Genomic DNA, 23,466 nt, shown 5'->3' with positions numbered 1-23,466 from the left:
GAAATCTATCCCCATTTGACCCAGACAAGCTGAATCTGGACACTGAGATCAGGTTCTGAAGCTGCTATCCTATGAATAGCGAAGTTATCCACCAAAAAGTCCATATCTAGCAGCCTGCCTTCAGGAGGAGAGGCCAACCAAGTATATTTCAGTCTCCAAGAGTCTATGTCTATGGTGCAGACTCTTCCTGGATAGTCACAAAGAAGCAGTTGGCCTCTTCCTCCGAGGGCCTGCTCTAGCCATTTCACCACCTTAAGCATGGTGGCACACCGTGGGGGGCGCTCTGCCGCTCGCCGGTCCTGCGGCTCCGGTGGACCTCCTGCAGGCATCCCTGTGGAGGGTCTGCTGGTCCCGCGGCTCTGGTGGAGCATCCGCAGGCACGCCTCCGGGACGTCCACTGGAGCTGCGCGACCAGCGGACCCTCCGCAGGGACGCCTGCGGGAGGTCCACCGGAGCCGCGGGACCAGCGGACCCTCCACAGGGACGCCTGCAGGAGGTCCACCGGAGCTGCCTGCGGCCCTCCTGGCAACCGGCAGAGCGCCCCCCGTGGCATGCTGCCCCAAGCATGCGCTTGGCACGTTGGGGCCGGGAGCCGGCCCTGCTTCCTCCTGTGCTGGGATCACTCTATCTAATTTAATTGTAGGTATGTTTGAGGCAGTATCATAGCTTTCCTACTCAGATTTGAACCTTCGCGTTCATAAACTGAGAAGCTAGCATGAACCCTCTAAGCTTTTACCAGCTTAGATCTGATCTCGCTGCCATCAGCCAAAAATTCCAGGGTTTTGGCTCCCTCTGGTCTCCCCAAAACCTTCCCTGGGGGACCCCAAGACTCAGAGGCTCTGAATCTTAACGCACAGCAGGACATAAAACGATTCGCCACCCCCTCTCTCCACCCAGAATTTCCTCTCTGGGTATACCTGAGAGTTACTGATGCAACCTCTTACATCACAATACCAAGAGCATGTCTCCTATCTTCCACAAGAGACAAACCAAAGCAAGGAAACAGAAAAGATTCTCCTCTCTCTTCCCCTTAGCTTACTTCGTGCCCCTGGGATATAGAGAGTTAAACACAGAGAGCAGCTTTTTCCCTCCCCCTGTCTTTCTTTTCCCCAATTTCCTGGTGGGTCAACTAGAAACAAAAATCACAGGTCCTTAAAAAAAAGGGCAAAACTTTTAAATAAAAAACAGAAAGAAAGAAATAGAATAACAGTTCTCTGTACCTAGATGTTCAGATACAGGGCTTTCAACTTATAGAAAATAATAAACAATAGAAAGGGATAAAAGCCTTACCCAAAACAATACATTTAAAGTATTATAGCCAAATACCACATAAAGACTGCCATCAGCCAGATACACAGATGCCAAATACAGCAAAACATTTAAAAGACTATACTTTTGCTAGGCCTGTAAACTTACAACTGGGAAACAGAAAAATCAGAAGGACTGGAAATAGATCTCCTCGTCGTAGCTGAGAGAGCCCAGAACAGAACAAAGAACCAGGCCAAGAAAGACCCCCAAATTCCTCGCTTAAGCTTGAAAAATCCCGGTTTCCTGTTGGGTCTCTCTTGTCAGCGTTTGGTCCTTTGTTAACCCTTTCAGGTAAAAACAAGTAACGCTTAGCTATCTGTTTATGACAGGCACTCAGCACTATCAACATCTGAATAATTCTAGTTTGCCTATCTCAGGAGTTTGGGTAGCAGGGAAGAAGGGTTGTCTAAGTGGTAGGTTTGCTAGCCTGCAATTTAGGGCCTGCTAGCCACCACTATATATAAATAAATTAGGATTTTTTGTGTTAAATGAGACTAAGATACATCCTTTACCTCTCTCTGGCTTGAATAACGAATCACAAGCACAATGCCAGGCACCAGTTATGGAAATGGTCAAAGCAATTTTGTCCGCCTTGTTCATAAATTGGACTTTTGGTCTGTACATCCACTGATGGGGGAAGGGACAGTCCAAGCTAATGAGACATAAACTGCTGTCCTCAGAGTAAGGTGAAAGCTTTTCTAATAACATAGGGCTGGAAATGGTCCCCCTTAAAGTTGTTTACCAAGAGCCATTGCCCTTACTCAAAGGGATGGGCCACTGGTGCTAAGTGGGACCACTGCCTTGTTCAACAGTGTGTAGTCTGTTTATCTACCTTGTTAACCTGGGCTCAGTGTAGGGTAGCCATGTCAGACAGCAAGGCCTATTGTGTTTTTAAGGCGCTGGGGCATGAGTCATAGCTCAATGTGCTCCATTGAGTCACCTTACTGCACAGGATCTGCCCAGACATGTCTCTGTGTCACCTTTTGTTTGTTTTATCCCTCTTTCCCCTGCCTCCTGACAATCAGAGACTGTGGGAGACTGCCTAAGTTTGCCCTAAACCAGACTTTTCTGATCAAGACCGTCAGAAGGTTCCTGGCATTGCTGCCTGGTCTGATCGCCAAGGGGTTCTGGGGGTCCTTTCCTCCGCTCTTGGTTTTATTTTGAGTGTAGCCCATTTTTTTGAAACCCCTCCCACGAAGAACGAAATTGCTGCCTGAGAGATCTCCTAATTGAGCCCGTAACCTAGCCTTCTGATGATCTTGCTGCTTTACCTCTGCTGCTTGCTTTAGGCTGTAAGACTCCCATTAACCTTATACTTTCATCTTCTATTATAGCGGCCTCTGTTCCCCACGCAGCCAAATACATTACAAACCTTGGCTGTGCTTAAAACCCTCCTTAACTCCGCAGCACTTGTGCTGCTAAAATAAGCCTGTGCTGCTATGCTCTAGCTGCCTCCTGGACGCCAGCTCGCCTGCCGCGCCCTCGCTCAACGGTGTGCACCTATTATGAATTAGGTTCTTAGTCTAGATATAGTGGGTAATTTCATTCTCTGCAAGTGTGGATTAAGGTTATACTTTGAGAATTAGTGTATTGTTGCTCTTTGTAATTAGGTGTTTAAAAAATCTGTTGCATAAGCCTGCAGTTGTTCTGTTACTTCTAAATTGTTTCTGAAGTTAGGCTCATAGATAAGATTTTGCTGTGTTCTGTTATAGTTTGCTGGTTAAGTCTGCCTGTCCTGCTGCCCCTCCGACTCTCTAGTCACCCCATACCCTCAGTCTCTCTGCTAAACCTGGCAGCCGCGCTCCTCTCTGTCTCCTGGATACCTCCCTCGCTCAGCTGCTCCTCTTCCCCCATCCCGCAATTCATCCTCTACCCTGCCTTTCTCTCTCTCCTCTTTTTTAATCCCTTCCTCCAGGGTGTTCACCCTGCTCCTATTGCCCCCAAACCTCAATTGTATTACTGAGTCTAGCATAAAACCCCATTGGTTACCCTTTTTCTCTCTCACACATCTCATATTTTATATTACACTACTGTGGCACATTTACCCATCTGTTGTTGGCTATATGCTGCTGTGACACACCCTTTACATAGAAATTGTTAGCACCTGTTACATTATACTTCAGTGTTAAATTGGTTACCAACTGTATTGTACCCCACTATTGAAACTCCCTATACTATTTGCTAAAAGAAACCCCTCCCCAATTGTCTACCTTAACAAACCCCTCACTATTGAATTTTCCTGTTTTTTGCATTTTCTTAATAAAGTTTATTTTGCACCCCACCTGTGTGGTAATGCTCCCAACAAGACCATATCCTGCTGGCAGGGACACCCTGGTTCCTTGTGACCCGGAGAACAACGGAACACAAAACAAAAACCTTCCCCCACAGATCTGAACGTATCTTCTCCCCTTACTGGTCCTTTGGTCAGGTGCCAACCAGGTTAGCTGAGCTTCTTAACCCCTTAAGTAAAGAGAGAATTAACCTTTACAGGGTAAGGCAGGGTTTTTATGCTACCCTTAAGCTGTGATGTTTGATGCCCCCTTTCAGGTAGTTGAAAGCAGCTATCAAATCCCCCCCTCATTCTTCTGCAGGCTACAATCCCAGTTTCCTCAGCCTCTCCTCATAAATCATGTGCTCCAGCCCCCTAATCATTTTTTGTTGCCCTCCTCTGGAACTCTTTCCAATTTTTCCACATCTTTCTTGTAGTGTGGGGCCCAAACTGGGCACTGTCCTCCAGATGAGGCCTCACCAATGCCAAATAGAGGAGAATGAGCACATCCCTTGATCAGCCTCGCAATGCGTCCTACATATACATGCTCCCAATGCCATTAGCGCTTCTTGGCACAAGGGCACACTGTTGACTCATATCCAGCTTCTCATCCACTGTAACTCCTAGGTCCTTTTCTGCAGAACTGCTGCCTAGCCACTTGGTCCCTAGTCTTTAGCAATGCATGGGATTCTTCTGTCCTAAGTGCAGGACTCTGCACTTGCACTTGTTGAACCTCATCAGATTTCTTTTGGCCCCATCCTCTAATTTGTCTAGAGAGAGCTCTATGGAACAGCAAACACCATCAGCAGCATGATCATTTCCTGAGACAGGGAAGGGCACTGTGCATGTGACTGAGGTGTCCTCGCTCATATTGTTTCCATGTGTATAGAGTCAGTGATTTGCTCTCTGTGCAATGTTCGACATTACCACAGGAGATCACAATATAATACCTACTTCTCAATGTATAAAATAGAGAGTGCTACATTGTTATTGTATTGGTGCCAGTTGATAGGTGTCCCTTCATGAACATTTGCTTTACAGAGGGGAAATGTGTCTTGTGGTTAAGGCATTGGTGTGAGACTAGGAAGATATGGGTTCAATTTTGGGGGTTTTCACAAAGTTTCTGTGGACTTTCGGCAAGTCATTCAACCTCTCTGGTTCAGTTTCCCCCCCTATATGGTGCAGATAGCACTTCCCTCATTCAGAAGGGGTTGTGTGGATCACATCACTAATGGTCACAAGGCATGCTGATATTACAGTGATGGGGCCATTTACTAATTTAGAGAGAGAAAGACATCACATCATTAAAGGACCCACTGCTGCATGGTCTTCTACAAGAGGAAGCCTAAGTGGGGAGATGTTAAGGTGCTCTGGGTGAGTGTGGTTGTGGCTGTGTGCGCTGAAGGAATGTGTGTCTGGGACTGTGTGCGCCGAAGAATTGTGTGTGTGTGTGTTTGTGTGTGCGAGGGGAATGTGTGGGTCTCTGTGGCATTTCTGTGAGCCAGGGGAATGTGTGCATCTGTGTGTGCCAGGAGAACTGTGTGTTTGCATTGCACCACTGTGTATCCCAGGAGTATGTGGGTCTGGGTAGTGTGGCAAACTCAGGACAATTAGCTACCAGGAGATGGGTAGTAATTGGACCCCGGAAAGCTTAGCCCTGGGGGAATAAGGTTCAGCTCGAACAGGGGTTAGCAGGGAACTAATTAGGTTCAGCTGGCCCCAATTGCTGGAAACCTTTTTAAAACCTCCCTGGCAGGGAAGCAAGGGGGGGGGAAGAGGAAGAGAGAAGCAGAGTAGCTGCCAGCAAATAGGGGCAGCTGAACTCTGAGACTCTTCTTGCAAGGCAGATTGCAGTCTCCCCAGAAGGAGAGGAAACTAGAGCAAGGAGCTGGCTGAGAAGGGATCAGCCAGACCCTGTGAGATTGGGAAGGGGTTTTTTTTCTTTTATTTTTCCCAAGCCTGTATCTCTGAGGCTAAGAAGGACTGAGCTAACAAAAGGAGAGGCAGGTACTTTGCCACAGTAGCATTTGTGTGTGTGCTGGGAAAGCATGTGTGTGGTGTTTGTGTGTGTTTTATGGGATGCCTCCGTGTGTGCTGTTGGAGTGTTTGTGTCTGTGTGGCTTCTCTGTGTCATGGGAATGTGTGTGTCAGTGTAGGGCTTGTATGTGTGCTGGGGGGATGTGTGTCTGGTACCCTGTGTGTATAGCAGAAGGCAGTTCACAAACCCACCCTTACTGTAACCCATTGAAAATCCAGAGTGCAAAGGGGGATGAGTTAGTGGATCTTCCTGTGTGTCTCTGAAATCGGTCTCCAAAGCCCCCGGTCTTGGCCACAAGTTGAATGGGAGCTATCTGGCCTCCCAGGAGCTGGTTAATGTCAGCTCAACCCGAGGAGGGAACTGATTCCTACTAGCTTGGGGCAGCTACCCCAGCTGCCTCGCTGTGCGCTCGCCGTCTGCTCTTTTTGCCCGGGGTCTGTCCCGGGGGGGGATCTGCTCTGCCGATCATCTCCTGCGGTTGCCTGGGCCCTGCTTGCAGCTGCCACAGTCGTGGCGGCTCCTGGCTGGCCTTCCTCTCCGCTGAGTCCGCCAGCAGGGGCAGGTGCAGGCTGGCCAGCCGCTGGGGGCATGGTGTGGGGCTTGCAGGCGGGGAGGGAACACAGGGCTCTGTTTGCTCATTGATGCTTGAAACCACAAGTGACCTCTGTATTAAGGAGGCTGCGGGGCGCTCAAACCAGGTGACTTGGTGGGCTCCTCCGCCGGCCAAGGCAGAGTAAAGGGGACAGAGCCCCAGCTCCCGCAAGGAGCTTTGTTCCCCCTTATATGGAGACCCTTTGATTTCATGGCACTGATTATTTTTATTCCTGCCCATTCAAGGATGAAACCCAAGAAGTAAGAGATTGTCCCTTTCAGCGGCTCCACAATGGGTGACCTCCAGCACACATCACCACAAGCTTTGGCTGGGTTTTGTTGGGGGCTCTCTTGGAAAGCATACAACTCACTTAAAGGGAGTGTGCAGGGAAAGAGGGGCCCTGAAGCCAGGCATTGTGGGCAAGGGCAAAACACGTTTAGCTCACAGTCTGGTTGCAGTCAGTTCCCTCCTTGGGGTGAGCTGCCATTATTCATCTTATGGGAAGTCAAACCAGCTCAGTTTCGACTTTTGGCCAAGATTGACAAACCGGGGAGGGGTTCCAGAGAGCACTAGATGCAGAGGGAGTGGGGGAAAGCGGGGGACTTTTATCCTAAAGTCATTGGCAAGCCAAAGCAGGATTTATCCTCCACAGTCAAATGAAAACGAGAAGGACAAAAAAGATCGAGAATAGCAACATTCAGGGTACAAAGACTGTCATGGACCAGTGCAAGTTTGCAAAATTATATGTAGATTACCAAAGTTTTGACCGTGGTGGCCCTGTGCTAATCCCAGAGAGGAAATCTACTTAGCAAAAGAAAGTTTTTGTCTAATTTGGTTAACAGTGACCAAAATACTGCATATATTAATAATTTATATTTCCAGGGTAACACTATCTCTTTAATGCTTCGGTGCAAAAGCGGATTCAGAATGGCTTAATGCTCACAGAATAAAAATCGTGAAAGACTTGCTTCATTTTCTGCATCAAGCGCTGGTGCAAATGAGTGTAAGACATGTGTTTTCATAATAGGCACCAGCCATTCTTCTTCTGCTGAATACATTTGGTTTATCCCATATCGCCCCACGTACATTTAGCAAGAGGTATTTTCCTGCTTTCCGCTCTCGGATTTAAGGTCCCAAATGTATCCTAATGCAATAGAATTTCTTTCTCGTCCTTTTACCCTGTAATACGACCTCTTTCTTGTCAATCTGAAACATAAGGCTTTTCTGTATTTACAGTTTAAATGGAAGGTACACATGACACTTTCCACTCATTGTAATGAAGATCTTTTTGTCTGTCTCTGAATAAAGGAGTTGATGGTTTACAAATTGTGGGTCAGCCCATTCCATGACCTCAGTAAACACTCCGGGTCAAATCTCCCTCAAGGCTGCAGTGTGCAATGGAATAAGTTAATTTAACCTTCGTCAACGGATCGGGGAGTGCAAACCACAGGAAAAAGACTAATAACTAGCATCGGGAATCACATGTAAGAAACCATTTGCTGTCAGAGCACAGACGAGGTCGGTTCTTATTCAGTGACGCAGCCGAGGTAGGAGAATTGAAACTGCTGAAATTTCCGAAGAGCTCAAAAGGAAGGCATGGCTGGGCAAAGGAATATTAGCTAAACTCTTGTTTGCCTGGCTGTTAATGTTGCCCTTCTAGATATTAAACCCGTAGATTTGCTCCTCATGCTGAAAGGCTTGTTTGCCTCTCCACTTCTCCTGTTCTGATGCTTCTGTAACAAAAGTTGAGCTCCATAGAAATACACGTCACTAAGGAAGCATATCTCTTTGCAGTGTCACTCAGCGCTCCCTGCAGCACCTAAAACCGCGCCTGATATTCCCGTGTTGAACAGAGGACTCAGCTCAGATGCAGTGAAATTGCGATTTTACTGAAGAATGGAATGAGAAAAAAATCTGGCGTTGGCCACTATACAAGCCAGAGTCTGTGGGACAACGTTAAAGGCTCGGCTCCTCCTGAGCTTTTTTCTGTGTGTATGTCTTCCACCTGTTAAACTACTGTCTGTGATAGGCCAAGTGCTACAGAGCCTAATCTCACCTTGTTCCTTAGGCCACAGCTTTTCCTGTTGTTTTCCTCCTAAGGAGATAAACGGCCATGAGGAAATTCCAGAATAAGACAGAAGGGAAATCGTCCCTTCCTCCTAAAATATTCCTTCCGACTTCAACAAGAACATTTTTCCTTTTCTGTTTACCCTCAGGTCACCCGTACATCTTGCGGAAAATGGATAGGCTGGTTCCTTCCTATTAGCTCGCCTCAGGGAATCCTCATAATTGCACTAAGGTGTTTCGTTTGCAGCCTCAATACTGCTGTATTGTAACTGTAACAATGTGAGACTGGCATGGATTTACATACAGGGATATTTGTGAGACAAGCATGCACTGGTCCCGCTCATTGCCTCTCGGGATCACGCATACAGTGTGTATACACATACCGTCCCCGATTCTATATAAACACATGTATATACACACACAACTTCAATGCTACTTTTCTGAATATGTTTTCATGGGCAATATCGACGCTTGATAAAGCAGAAGGCTTTTGGGAGACACATGAACGCTGCTGTATTTTAAAAGAGTGTGCGGCGAAGTGAGGTTTACCTGAACACCGAAACACCGTAGCGTTTGCCTCTCTCGCTCGCTTAATTCCGCGTAGTTACGCGGCACCCTATAAACACTCTAGCGCCAGAGCGCACAGTGCGCGCTAGACCCAACGCTTGGAGACGCGCGTCCCCCAAACCCTTTATCACAGCCGTTTCCGTTGATTTTACTTCCCTCCTTCCACCAATGAAGTGCCGATGGGAAACCAGACCAAAGAGTTTATATCACATTTATTCCAAGCGCTGTACGTGGTTTGTGCCCTGCACATAGAACCGAAGCGTGCAGGGACACGCTAGTAGGTTGGATAAATAACGCATTGCAAAAGCATCTCACGCTGGAAACATCCTTAACCTTTCCCAGTGATCATTTATTCCGAGCTATAACTTCACAATCGTATGTATTTACATTTGTACACTAGCACTTACTAAGTGAATGTATGCGCCTGTGGATAATTTACTCTTCCCCCGATATAAATATGCAGCCCGCAGGCCGAGTCTCTATAGCACAGAGGGGGGATGCTGGCCGTGGGGCAGGCTGAAGGTGCTGGGGTGGGAACGGCCGATCAAGTTGAAATAGTGTCTGTCCAGACCCTGTACTGACGACAAGAAAGTGTTGCGTTGCTGCCCGGGGTTAGGGAGGGGCATGGCTGCGTTGGGAAGGTAAGGGATGGTGGGGCTTCTGGCAGGACCATGCCAGGAAAACGGACCCCCGGATCCCTGCTGAAACACAGACTCATTGGGACTGTGCGCCGGGCACTCCGGAGCTGGGTGAAGCTGGTAGGAGAAGTCCGGTTCTGGGAGCGATCCCAGAGTGGTGAAGATAGGTTCGGTGACAAAGCGAGCTTTGGACTGCAGGAAAGCCAGGATCCGAGCATATTTGGTGTCTTTGGTCTCCATCCGTTCCACTGTGGTCAGGTAATGGACTAGATTCTTCATGCACTCGTGGTATCCATAGTGAAAATAGTTGGCGAACTCAGCTAGAAGCTCTGCTGGGAAGAAACGGAACAAGATAACGGGGCAGTTCCTGACCTCGCTGCCCTCTGCCTAAGGGAGTTTTAAAAATTCCAGGCCACAATGTCTGTCTGAGTGTTGGAGATACTGACACCTGCACATGTAGACACTGAATGTTAACACAGCCCAGTTAAACCGGTACGCGGATTATTTCATTCTCCACCCACCCACTCCTCAGCAGTTCTGGACGTAGCTAATGTGATTTACACTGTGAAAAGGTGGGATGTCCCTGGAGCGCTTGCAGAACCAGCCGTGGTTGCAGGAAGATTTTCAAACCCTGTGTGCCAAACGTGCACGGATCACCACGAGCACCAAGACGCTAAGCGTTGTACCTACCCTTGTCTCTGCCACGGGGGAAATCTGCCGAATGCAAGGCTCGCAGATACTGAACAGTCATTTCCAGGATCTCCGCTTTCTCTAACTTCCCAGAGCTCTGAAACACACAGACAAAACCCTCATAAAACGCCTGAGGGAAACCAGAGCCAGAACTATTCTTGCTGAGTTCACCAAACCCATGGATCCTAAAGCCGGCCAGGGAGAAACCACCAGGGAGCATTGGCACACAAGACACTTTCCTTTCCTGACTGTATGAGCCTGGCAGCTACTTCCCAGATACACCTCCCTGACAAGAGTCATTCCAAACCAAAGAAGGTCATTGCAGTCATGCAGGTCATGTTCATCCTTAAACATGCCACTGTATGTCACGTCCCCCTTGGTAACAACGGCACGCACTTTCCAGGGCTCTAGCCAGCAGCTGGAGCATACCTGCTTTGCCAAAGCCATTGGCACGGTCTTCCCCAATTCATTGAGGCAGCGATTGATCCGATCCCTCCTTCTTTTCTCAATCACTTTGTGAGACACTGGAGTCCTCTATAACACACAATGTGCAAACACACACATGGAACAAGGCGTCTGAAACACGAGCAGACATCACCCCAAAACGCAAAGAGAAACTCCCCATAGCCTTTGGTTTCTAGTTTTATCCATAGATATTCACCTTTTAAAAAAAGTTACTCTAACGTCAGACATTTGATCTGACCTTCACTAAGCCGCTCGCATATCAGTTTCCCTCTACTATTATTTTTTTGAAAGAGCCAGGTTAATTTTGGCCCCAGAAGCGAGCGCTCCTCCGGCCCTGCTTGACTGCACAGAGGAGGCCCCTGGTCTCCACAGCAGTGCTCTTGCTGAGGATCGGTCTGAGTGTTAAGTTCTGGTTTTCCAAACCAAACACGAGCCCAGGCTTTTTTTGAAAAGCCTACAAATAAACCGTCGTTCTGTCGCTGCTGGGCAAGCAGCCGGCAGCCCCAGTGCGCAAGGATTAGCTCCAACTTACTTTCCGTTCCTTTAGTTTAGAGGCCATCCTGAGAAGTCACACCACTGGGGAAAGCCTAGCAGAAGGGAACGCCTGTGTCTTCTCGAGTCTCAGGTGCACTGCAGCCCTCTAGCCTCCAAAGGGCTGCTTATAAAGCGATCATTTCTGGGGGGAGACTCGGTGTATTCATGGCCTGCTTGATTCCCTAGGATTAGGGAGAGCAGTTTGGGGAATGTATGCATTAAAGATCAGTTTTCAAGGAGTAAAAAAAATTTTTTTTTCAGTCAAGGGGGCTAGCAGGGGGCAGATCAGCTTTATTACTCCACGTGGACCTTCAAAGGACACGTGATCACCCCCAGAATAATATTTGCATGGCAACAGGACTAAGGGGAGCAGCAAGCAGAGCGCAGTGGCGCGCTAGCAGCGTGTGAACACAAGCTCTCTTCTTTAGTTCCAAGCGCCTGGTCTCTCACACGATCGCCTGTTTACAAATCCCAGGCAGCCCCCCTTCTTCCCCTGTCCAAGCGCTGACTGCATTTTAAAGCCTGTCCAGAATCATTAAAGTAATTAAGTAAGCCCTTAATAGGCTGTTCCGCCCAGTTCAAGGGAGAGCCCTTGGAGACGGAGTGGCCCCGTTTGTTCTCAGGCTTTTCTCACACGACTTGGTGACACGTCTATCTTTATGAGAGATGGCAGCGAGGGTTTTTGTTTACATCGCTTTATGTGCTGGGACATCCCGGCAGGTGTGGGACTGGGGGCTGGCACACGATCCCCCTTTTTTTCCCCCCTCCTCCCCTCTGCAGCCCAGGGAGGCTCCCGCGAGCCTTTGGCACACGACGGTTCTTTTTGTGTGGTGTGTGTCTGTGTGTAGTTGTTTTACTCCCCTACTCCCCCCTTTGGAGAGGCTCAATTTGTAGCCTATTATCCTATAGGAAAATGTCCCATTGAAATGTATGAATAGTTTCATTGGGCCTAAATTTTAATAATGCGGGTCAAAGAAAAGAAGGGCAAATAAAGAGGAGATCGCAGCTGGTCTGAGAGTGCATTATTCGGTGTCACCTGCAAGAGGAGTCGCCTACAGACCTCCTATTCATTTGCCTAATTTTGGTCAATTTAACAAACTTCAGGAGAAATTATTGTGGCATTGTTCGGGAGGGCAAAGCTTTCTGATCGAATTAACAGCATGTTTTGATCCGGTAAATGTCATTAAAAAGAAAGAAACAATCGCGTTTAAAGGGCTCTGAGTTAAATGCGCCAAGTGGAGACGCCAAAGCGCACAGCTCACAAAGGGAGCAAGTAACTGCCACAGGGAACTTTTGTAGACGCACATTGCTGAAGTTTTTACACAAAAAGGCATTATTTCATACTTGAATACGTTTAATCCAACAATTGTCTATTTTCTGCAAACATATTTTCACAGCATTGTTAACTTTTTTTTATGGCCTCTGTTCTGGCAGCCGCGTTTCTCGCCTCGAGAGCGCAGAGGATTCCTTTTCGGGGGCATGGCAGTGTTTGTCCCTGGGGGGGAGAAAGGGAAGACGGGAGAGTTTGGGGAAGTTGATCTCTCTCTTTTTAAAGAGTTTAAGAGGAAAATATCGAAAACACACAAACAGAAGCCAGAGGAAATTAGCTGAAAGGAGGCTGGGAACCCCCTAGTCTCCAGTGCCTCTGAGCGCGTTTCCATGGCTCTTTCACGTCTCCTTGCCACCGCCCTTGCTTTTTGCATAGGGACTCCCCCCGCCCCCAAGTAGCCCACTTTACACGTTTACTAACTAAACAGCAGCTCTGGATTGTGACTGTACCCCGCAGAAGGAAATAAAAACATCACTTTCACTGAGGAGATGTGTGCTAGGGGCTGAGCTGTATTTCCAGTGTTGAGTTCTGCCCGTCTGGGAAATATTGCAGTCTCCAGAGAAACATTATAAAGATCCCATTTACTCCAGTCCCATCAGCTCCAGGATATTTCTTCCAAACATTCACTTCTCTTTTCTTTTTAGTGTGTTGCTACTATTTCTTTGTAGTTGAAGTGTGGAAAATCTGACCCATCTGATCTTTCGGTACAAGTTACCTGGGTAGCACTGACTGTGAATACAGATTCTTGTCCTTGTATCTGAGCGATGGTGACCATCTCCCCTAGTGCAATATAGTCAAACAGACTGAAAGTCCAAGGATCAAACCTGAGTTTCGCATGCGAAGAGTTTAGAACTGTTCAGTATTAAAACGTCGAAGTTATTCTTTAACTGCGTCTTCCCAAATGTTTGTGTGCCAGGCTAGATTCAAGCTCAGAGACTCCAGTGTGGTGCTCTGTTTGCAGTAGATATTGTTTCTGGACGCTTGTAGTATATTCAGTCTCATACAATGGGATTAAAAAAACTAACCGTTATCATCCAAATTAACTAAACTGTGAATAGCAAATGTGAGGTCTTTTTTTCCCCCTCTTTTTTCTTCCCTTCGCCAGCGGAGATGGAGTCGATCCTCTTACAGTCTGTGTTAACCACCAGCTGCAGGCACCCGCAAGACAAGTTTTTACACCACTAGACTTGTTTATTTTGTTCTTTTCTGCCACAGAATTGTAGTTCTGCAGCTCAGCCCAAGCCAGGGTAGGATGTTGCCCAAGTTCGGTTTGACAGAGAAGGCTGGGGAGGAGTAGAACAGAGGCCTGCAAAGTGGGTATGCCAGCGGCCGAGGTGCGCTGAAAATGTTATGGCATATTAACTCAGACATGTTTGCTTTTTCTTTTCTTTATTTCCAACGTTATATCTCCGATCAGACTAAGAAGAAAACCTTGAGCAGAAGTCATGTGCTGCTTGGGAAATCTCTCTTAAACTTTTCAGCGCCTCCAAAGAAGAGGAGCATTTCTATTTCAAACTCTCCAAAAGTGGCACTTTGATCTTCCTAACGCAAGATTGTGCTTGGTTATCCGACAAGGAAAACTGCATACTCTTTCCCCTAACTCCAGTTTGTCCTTTAGTCGCTTTTGCCTCCTAGCTCATTTGTAATTATTCTCTTACAATATGAGACCATTTTTGATTTTGTTGGTGATGCCTTTGAATACTTGACACACGTTATTTAATCAAAACTTGCATTACACACACAAACAGTACTAACATAGGAGATTTAAAGTTATAAACCCAGAGAAATAGATCATTAAGGCCTTTTGCTCTGTCCTTCATGCCCCCCCCCCCCAACACACACATACACAAACTGTCGTTACATGCACGCCACGAAGGGCCCAGTCCTGACACCAGTGACCAAACGCCCTTTTACTTTCGTGCCAGCAGGATCCTATATCCAGGGATCTAACTAACAGGGCTAAAGCCAACGAGGGTCACCTATGCACAGCTATTAATGGGCTCGGTCCCTTGGCTTGTGGTCAGGGCTCACACTGAGCGGAACAGGAGCGCTCCAGCGCTTATGTTCTGTTATTGCAAGCAAAAGAAAGAAGGCGGAAATAACAGTGACCCTGAGTTTGCACAGGCGCTGCTGGACCCGATCCTGAGCACGGCCAAGTCTCACGGGGGTCTCTCGGCCCTGCAGGAGCCCAGCCCCTCCTTTCTTCCTGACGTTCCCAGGGGAGTGAGTGTGGGGCTGGCTTCCCCCTGGAGATCCCCACAGCTCCGAAGGGGGCAGCCCCGGGATGGTCTTGTCAGGAGCCTGGAAGCTGTGCCAGAGGCGGCTCGGGACTGTGTGTGTGTGGGGGGGTGTTATTTGGCGGGGCCGGTACTGGATGTCAACAGCAGAAGCCCGTTGGGCGCTTATTCTGCCCTGACCAAAGCCAGGCTCCAGCGCGCTGCGGAGCGTGGATGGGGCTGTGCTCAGAGCTGCTGGGCGCGGGCTGCGAGGGGCAGACGGAAAACTGTCCAGCGCCGCGTACAGTGGCTGGCTGACACGCCGGAGGGACTGTGCCTCGGCAGCCCCTGGCGGGTTCACACCGCACCAGCTCCTTGCTGCAAACAAAACTGCCCCGCATCACTACCCCACACCCGGCACCGCTGGCCCGCGCGCCCTGAATGGCCCACGTGCAAGGCCCTTCCCGCCATTTAGAGACAGGGCGGATCAGTAACATCTTCCACTGGACCCGGGGCTGAAATGGAAACGCTCCAACATGAACAAAAAGGAAGCAATACTTAACAGCGCCAGCTACTTCCTGAGCCAATGCAAGAAACAAAATCTCAGCCCCACAGAGCTTGCGCCACCTATAACCCTCTGAGCACTGCATACAACTCCAATATGCTGAGCAGAGGGACTTGGGAGAAACTGGGGAACCACTTACTGCATCTCACCTAGGACAGAGGGGACCCCCTCAAACAAGAAATCACCACAAACTCTCAGCACCAGAAGAAAAAAAAATCAGGAAAGTTACCTGGAAATCAGGTAAGAAATCAGAAATTGGTGATCCAATAAAATATATCCCCTCACCCACCTTGTCTGTCTAATATCCTGGACCAACAGGACTGCAACAACTGCTGCATACCTCAATAGGCCATTTAAAGAAAGCCTGAGATATTAGACTCACCTCAGGTGCTTTATTTGAACCCAGGCATGTTTTAAAATGGAGACTTGAACACTTACCAAAAATGGGGCAACATTTTACTGTGAGAGGCTGGATGGAACTACCTTAATAAAGGCTGTTACTTGGGGTCATCAGCACTGTAGCCTTTTCATAGAGAAGGTCTTCAGCGGGCTTGCTGGGCTATTTTGTGACCCAGCATGTTGGGTAGTTCCTAAACCATTGAAGTCAGAGTTTGATAAACACCACAGACATTGTCCCACTGTATGCGCCTTCCCACTCATCTAGCCTTGACATCTCTGATCCTTCACATAGTCTCCCCATTGAGAGCCTACTCCACCGCAGCCCTTGCATTGCATCAATGCATCTACTGCATTGAGCTGTCATGGACTTTTGCCTCTTATAGGAAAACATAGCTCTCTTCCTTGCCTCTAGCCCTCAGTTTATTTTCTCTTCTGTTTTTAGTTGATTTTTTAATTTTTAACTGTATTCACTCACTAATTTGGGGCTCTAGATTTTAGGTTCATCTTATTTATTTTAGTAGCCCCTTTGACATCATTGATACTTCTTGCATCAATGAGGTGAACAGGATTTGGCCTTGTGTGGAAGTTGGTGTCCAAGGAACCGCCATATTGATTATAAAGGAAACTGACAAAGCATTAACTACAGCAGTGTTGTAGCAGGGCGCTGCTATACTCTGTGGATGGTCTGGTAGGCTGTTTAGATTTCTGTTAGCAAAACAAATCTAATGAGGCTAGCTAGTAATGGATTGCAATATAATGCTGGAAACCCAAGTTCAGTGTCTAATCCCCATCGCTCATTACTGTGGCTAGCAGGGAATGGAAGGAATGCAGTGAAGATAACAGATTCAGCCTATAAATGGAATATCTCAATCATCTGACAGAGCTCTTTCTGGGTAGTAAGAAGTAGTGGCCTGAAACTAAATCATTGGAAAGACTAAAGTGCTTCAATTCTTAAGGCCATACTAGGTTCGTCTGTGAATGCATCACACCTTTATATAAACAAGGTTGGGCACGGTCAGAGACTTTAAGGGAAACATCCCAGGAAATACCATGGCACTGCAGGAAATGCTGTTGATGAGCCATTCCCCTGGAGTTCATAAGGCTCCAATGCCCCAGCTTGGGACTATGAAGGGGGAAGATGCTGAGGTTTGGGTGAGATTTAAAACTATGTTCCTGATCTGTGTGGGCATCAAATAGCTCACAACACTTTTTTGCAGTAGTGTATGTGTGGGGGGCGGGGGTGGAGGGGATGTTAATCCTGGTGTCCTGGCCAAATCCACTTGGGATAATTACAATCTTCCTACAAAAACTACATCTACATTTTCAAATGGCTATGATATTATTTTTCACTTGCTATTCTATATACTGTCACACTCCACCCCAGAAGTAGCTGCATTTTAGTATTGGGTGAAATTATCAGTGTAATTTCTGTAGTTTATATATCACTTTGTACAGTAATTTGAGATTCTTTGGGTTCAGAGGCCCTCTGTAAATATAAGATCTGGGCCTGACAAATCATTGCATATTCTTGTTTTATGCAGGTGTAACTCTAGTGAAAAACTGGAGTAATGCACTGGTGAATCAAGCCCAGTGTTTTCATGATGATGAAACTGGATTTCTTTTTAAGTTGCAAAATAATGCTTAAAATACAAGGTAAATGAATTACTGGTAATTTTCTACTGGCACAGACTCTGAATCAGAAGATTATTTCATTAATGAAGCCCTGTCAGTCATTTCACACCTCTTCGACCTCACTGATGATTTAACCATGGATGTTGCTAACTGGAGTCTGTGCATCAGCCACTGCACCATTACTCTGTGGATGATTGTGATGTTGCAGCTGAAGTGGATGATAAAAAAGGGCCGTTGAGATCAGTCCCATTTTCTCTGTGGATTTGGTGAAAGATTCAGTGGGTGCACAGAAATACTTCAGGAGGCATACAAAGAAAAACTGCTCAGCTGGACTGCCCCCTCTTCTTGAGCACAGAGGTAAACATTGCCTGTGATCTCATTCTTTCCTTGCAGAACTCTGACTACCTTCTCAGTACTGAGAGTCTTTTCCAGAGGTATCCTTTTATTTAGCTGTCAGTGATACTATAAAAACTGGCAGGATGCCCACTATAATAGGAAGCCAGAAAAGAGAGCTGGTTGGCTGAACAATATCTTGATAAAACACAATGGATTCATTCTTCCAGACTCTCTTGTCATTCCTTAAGATGTAATATTTGCTTCTTCTTTCGGCTAGACATAAATCTCAAGGTTGAGATCATAAAGTAGATTTACTGGACAATGAATTAAAAGTGATATTATAGTTTTAGGCACAGAACTATATTGAGAAAGATCTGCAAGTGATGCAAATTGGTGTAGCTCCATTAAATCAATAGAACGAGGGTGATTTACACCAACAGGAGAGTTGGTGCAATTTTTTTATCTGACCACTATATACAGAGACTAAAGCCCCAAGCAAGATGCTCTGGGTAAGTGTGGCTACAGGATGTACTCCCAAAAGCCATACAGAGACACTAAAATACTGGTCACAATTTTATTTTCAGCCACATCTCTATCTGGATGAGCAGGTACCACTCTTTTACAAAATAATGATGGAAGGACACCCACACATAAAGTCCCACTGAAACAAATTATTTAATTCCATATAAATCCTCTCATCCTCAACCAAACCAAAACAGGTTTTTATTATGTTTGGACTGCTGGACTGGTGATCAAACTAGTCAATGTGTCAAAGACATTGGGCATATACGGTGGTGCTTTCCTAGTATGCTCTTCAGTTCTTGTAATATTTGAAAAAGAAGAATCTGTTACAATATTCAGCGTTATCCATCATTTGGGCACAGTGCAAAAGCTCTGGTCTTTATCTGTGTTGCTAGATAGTATTGGGATACGCTTCAAAATACTGTACATACAGATTGATGTTAATCTTGTGTTGTAGGTTCATACGTTCTTCTTAGGGACCTCTTAGGGGTGCAAAGGCAGGACTTAGTGATAGAATGACTAAGAAATACACACAATATACAGATCAGTTTATGGAATGTTGTGTCATTGTTCAGAACCAAATGCATTCCCTAATTTTGATGTGCTGCCATCATAATAGCTAGCTATGGAAAAAAAGCATTTGATGGGAGGCAGTAGAAATCCTCTCTCAAACCTTCATGTGATTTTGAATCATACAGTTTGTAATTGTTAACTCCCCTTCAAAGATCTGGATATTGGCACTACAAACACCAGAGTTGGACTGCTGTCTCTACCTGAAGAGGCAACGTGCATGTAAAACCTCTGACCAATTTCTGGTTCTGGGGGGATTAGAAGTTAAAAAGTAAAATAGAATATTTCTGGAACCAGATGAGGACAAATTCCAGCAATACACCCCAAATCATGCCCAGTTAGCGCATGCCCAGATACAGTCCGCTCTGCCCATGGCAAGAGAAATCTTGTTGTTTCTGGCAAGAAAGACAGAGATCAGGTCAGTACAGCATGCAGTGATGAGTTGTTTCCAGATACTTTCTTCGGCAGTAATGTGCTCACTACTGTGGATGCTGTCTTGTTGAATTTGGGCCAAGCTAGCCACTCATGCCCCATTCTCTCCTGGTGCTCACATTGAATGCTACATTATGTGAGTTGAGAGATGCAATAGATAGATAGATACTGAACTCCTTTATGATACAGTGGGGTATCTACTTAATGCCCAAATCATTTGTGTGCTGAATCTTCTCTCTTTGTGCCCTTCCCCATCCTTACTTACCTGGGCAGACCCAGGGAGCATTTAACCCTCTCTGTTTAATTTGAAAAATAAAAGAGGACTCCATGATATTGTAAAACATGTTTTGGAACATGTACAATACTGGAACATATCAGGATTATGTTGTTCATATGTATGTTTTGAATGTACAAAATACTAATGTTCAACATGAAACAGAAGCATCCTACGTTAGCTATTGAAAGCTAAAGAATCTGCATTCAGGTGTCAATCATTTTATCTAGACTATTATTCTTGCTAAACTTCTTTTAAAAAAATACTGTGCATCCAGCAATTTACATTTTGGGGTCACAGAGGAGGTATACAAATAACAGCCCAAACCCAAGGTCCTTCCTCAATAAAACTATATTTTAAGTCTTCAGGCACTCAGATAGCTGGTGACTGAGATGGTATACATGACTTGATGGACAGACAGATTTCAGTGTGAGCTTTGCCTGAATAAAGACCACAGGATTTGGCTCTGTACAGAGGCATACATATCCAGCACTGACAAGGAGGGAGTTAATGAAGCCTTTAGAGCCAATTAGTCCCAACTTGCTACACCTGCAGCAGATGTCAGCTGTGGAGAGGGGGCATTAAAAGGAGATGGCCTAGCACAGTTTAGGTTTGACTAGGAAGAAGAACAGAGGGCTTTCATCTCTCTCTGGTATAGTTAATGTCTGAGTCAGCTCACTGTCTAGATGAGCACTGATAGAGGGAGGGACTGAACAAAGGAGTGCTGTCAGACAACAGGGCCTAAGTAGAAGGGCAGGATCCTGCTGAAGACTCATTGGATGACTCTGTATTGAGTTCTTAGCTTTTTTAATGTGGGGTCTGGAAGGGGTGGATCTCAAGTGTGCCATAGCCAGAGACCTAAAGCACAACTGCATTGTACCCTCCAAGAGGTGGTGACTGTTAGAGACCCTGTTACAAGGTAAGTGGTGCCATATTGGGTCACAAGGGGGAATCATGCAGGTGGGCTTTGTCACAGGTTTAAAAACTACAGGGGCACTATTTACAATCATGCATATAACGACTATGCCTATCATTTTACATCTTCTGGAAGGCATCTACTTAAGGCTGAGGCTGGTGCCCAGTAGGACTTAGGACTTTTTCCACAATTCATTTTCCATAGAAAAGCAACGAATAAGGAAAATGCTCATACCACCTAACTTGTTTTGGGTCAGTGGGCTACACAAATAAATAATAATACAGTGTAGTACTGCATTATTGCATTTCAGTCAAGGTTTATGGTCCCATTGTGCTATGCACTGCACAAATGCAGAATAAAACTGTGCCCTGGGCCACTGCCAGCATTTTAAGCAAAGAAGCACTACTAATAGTTTTAACGTTTCTTATATTTCATGTGGCCTAATAACGCATGATGAGATTCTGCAGTTTCTTCTATAACTTCAAGCAATAACATAAATACTGCAGTTAAACTATTTACATGTAGAAGCAAAATATTAAAGATTTTAACAATGATCACTGTACCAGGGTTTAGTGCTGCCACAACTAATTCCCAGAGTGGTTTGGCATGTTGGAAATACATTTACCAGTTCTCTTTTTGTAAAAGGTAATGGACTGGATTCAGCTTGTTTACACCGTAGAAACCTGATGTAATTCCACTGAACTCAAGGCTGATACACCAATGTAAAGTCAGAGTATGTGACAGGAAAGCAGCCCTCTGTTGTAGTGCAGTTTACTTGGTAGTGCACTGTAATTTCACCTATAAAAACTACACTTCAGTGGATTCCTTTATACTAATGTGCACTGCATAAACCAAGTGAAATTCAGTAGGAACTGTGCCCCAAATTTCAGCGGCATTTAGGTCCTGAATTTCTATTGACATCAATGGAGTTAAGTGCCTAAATACCTCTGAGGATCTTTGCGTAGGTGTCTATCTCCATTTGAAAACTTCAGCCATAAAATGTATCTAACTGAGGTGGAGAAGGGAACCTTAAAAGGATTAATCGGTGTCATCAGATTGGTAATGAGCTGGGTTAATGTGAATAGGTGCCCTAGAACTTGATGGGCCAAATGTAAACCTTTGAGCCAAATCAAATCCAACTGTGGTGTAACTTCAGAGGCAAATAGGCCAAACACTGCTCTCAGTTACACTGGGTTCTCTGGCCTGGCGTACCCTGCAAAAAAAGCTTTCAGAAAAGTTTCACCATTGCCGATAGCAGGTCTGTTCCACAAATGTTAGCGACGTTGGGAGTCCTAGCAAGGATAGATGGGCTGCCACCAGCATGTTAAGCATTGTCATGGTACTTAGAAATACAGCAAAAGGAGCAATAATAAGAAAATATTTTCCTCCAGTCCCTCTCTGCAAGCATAATGGAGGGTGCAGGTATAGGATAGGGAGATCACTGTCTATGAGTACTAATATGGGGAACAAATGTGCTCTTCAATCTAGCAGAGAAGTATAATACAATCCAATGCCTGGAAGGTGAAACTAGACAAATTCAGACTGAAAATAAAGTGTAAACTTTTAACGGAGAGAGTAATTAACTATTGGAACAATTTACCAAGGGCTATGGCGGATTCTCCGTCACTGACACTTTTAAAATAAAGATTGGATGTGTTTTCTAAAAGATCTGCTCTAGGGATTTTTTTGTGTGGAAACTGTGGCTTGTGTTATACAGGAGGTCAGACTAGATGATCACGGTGGTCCCTTCCAGACTTGGAATCTATGAATCTATACATGTTGTGCTAATGGCTGGCTTTTGGCAGGTTTATCTACTGCCAGTCTACAGCAGCGACTGACACACTCTCAAGGCTCTGATTGGGTTGGTGAGAATATCTGATAGTTCAGGATGTGTCAATGGGTCATCACCCCTACTCCCTCACATGTTCCTAGAGTCAGAGGGTGGCCTCTGCTCCAGCAGAGGCTCCATATACTACTGTCTCTGGCATCTTCTAGGCCAGGGACTGCAGCCCACCTAACCTCCATTTGTCACTGCTCAACTAGGGGCCCTCCTGTCTGCTCTTCCTCCCATGAAGATTGAGCCTTCCTTGTTGCCTGGGGCAAGCAGTCAGCATATGCCCCCAAATGTAAACAGTCAAATCCAATGATGACCTCAAGTTATGATCCCAGAAGCTGGGAATGGGTGACAGGGGATGGATCACTTGGCGATTACCTGTTATATTCATTGCCTCTGGGGCACCTGGTATTGAGCACCACTGGAAGACAGGATTTTGGGCAAGATGGACCTTTGGTCTTACCCTGTATGGCCATTCTTATGTAAGTTAACCAATGTCTTTTCTATTTAGGAAAGGGAGGAGAGAGCTGAATGAAAATACAAGAAAGCTTTTGCTATGATTCATACTTCACCTCTGCTTAGGGGAGCTGAGCTACTAGGAGCTGGGAGACCAGATGTTATGAAAGTGAAAGGCTGGTAATTGACCTCCTGCTGTTAGCAGAATTCCAGTTCCTAGTTGCTTGGTGGAGCTGCCAGAATCTTTATTGTTCACCCAAAAGCATCTTGCTCCGGGGAGGTTTGGTTTTACCTGCTCAAACCAAGCTCTGTCTTTTATTCAAAGATCACTTTGTGGTCATATTTGGGCTTGGACCAGCCCTTTGCTCCAGATGGGCCAAGGAGGGTGCTATAGACTGCACATGAGGAATTCATAGCCTTTTTTTCAGACTGACCTTCACAAGCGTGATAATAAACTGAACACGCTGACTTCAAACAAAGGCATCTGTGATATGAGCAAAGCTTTTGAGGCAAGCCATCTCCTTCAATGGAGAGAAATGGCAAAATCTGGAGAGATGAGGCACATGGGGAAGCAGGGGGTAATCAAATCCCCCCTCCCCCACACACACATACAGAGAAAAGGGTTCGTTTAAAGGAGTGGGTGAAGCTTCCTGGTATTGCTGACCCAGCATTTATAATGTACAGTCTGGCATCAGCATTTATAATGTACAAACACGCTGACTATTCAACAGCAGAATAAGGTGCTTGATCCATGCACAACTATTCACCATTAGAAAATAGTATGTTTCTCTTGTTTCTCATTTGAAGTTCATAAAA

At 46.0% G+C, this 23,466-nt stretch overlaps 1 protein-coding gene across 1 annotated transcript; it reads right to left on the bottom strand.

Moving 5' to 3' along the window:
* Positions 1–9,320: 9,320 nt before the first annotated feature.
* HELT (helt bHLH transcription factor) lies at positions 9,321–11,193 on the bottom strand. Its single transcript, XM_032800398.1, has 4 exons — positions 11,167–11,193; positions 10,599–10,703; positions 10,170–10,266; positions 9,321–9,811 (listed from the first exon to the last, which is right to left on the bottom strand). The coding sequence occupies exons 1-4, from the start codon at positions 11,191–11,193 to the stop codon at positions 9,321–9,323; spliced, it is 720 nt and encodes a 239-aa protein (XP_032656289.1).
* Positions 11,194–23,466: the final 12,273 nt, after the last annotated feature.

This window comes from Chelonoidis abingdonii, chromosome 5 (assembly GCF_003597395.2).
Source record: "Chelonoidis abingdonii isolate Lonesome George chromosome 5, CheloAbing_2.0, whole genome shotgun sequence".
NCBI lineage: Eukaryota > Metazoa > Chordata > Testudines > Testudinidae > Chelonoidis > Chelonoidis abingdonii.
This window is presented reverse-complemented; position numbering and strand designations above follow the sequence as displayed.

Excerpts from the sequence above, each read along its gene's own strand:
- HELT (XM_032800398.1), bottom strand. The coding sequence starts at position 11,193 with ATGGCCTCTAAACTAAAGGAACGGAAA. Across the intron at positions 10,267-10,598 it reads CAATGGCTTTGGCAAAGCAG|AGCTCTGGGAAGTTAGAGAA; the intron begins GTATGCTCCAGC and ends TGTGTGTTTCAG. Across the intron at positions 9,812-10,169 it reads CCCCCGTGGCAGAGACAAGG|CAGAGCTTCTAGCTGAGTTC; the intron begins GTAGGTACAACG and ends GTTTCTTCCCAG.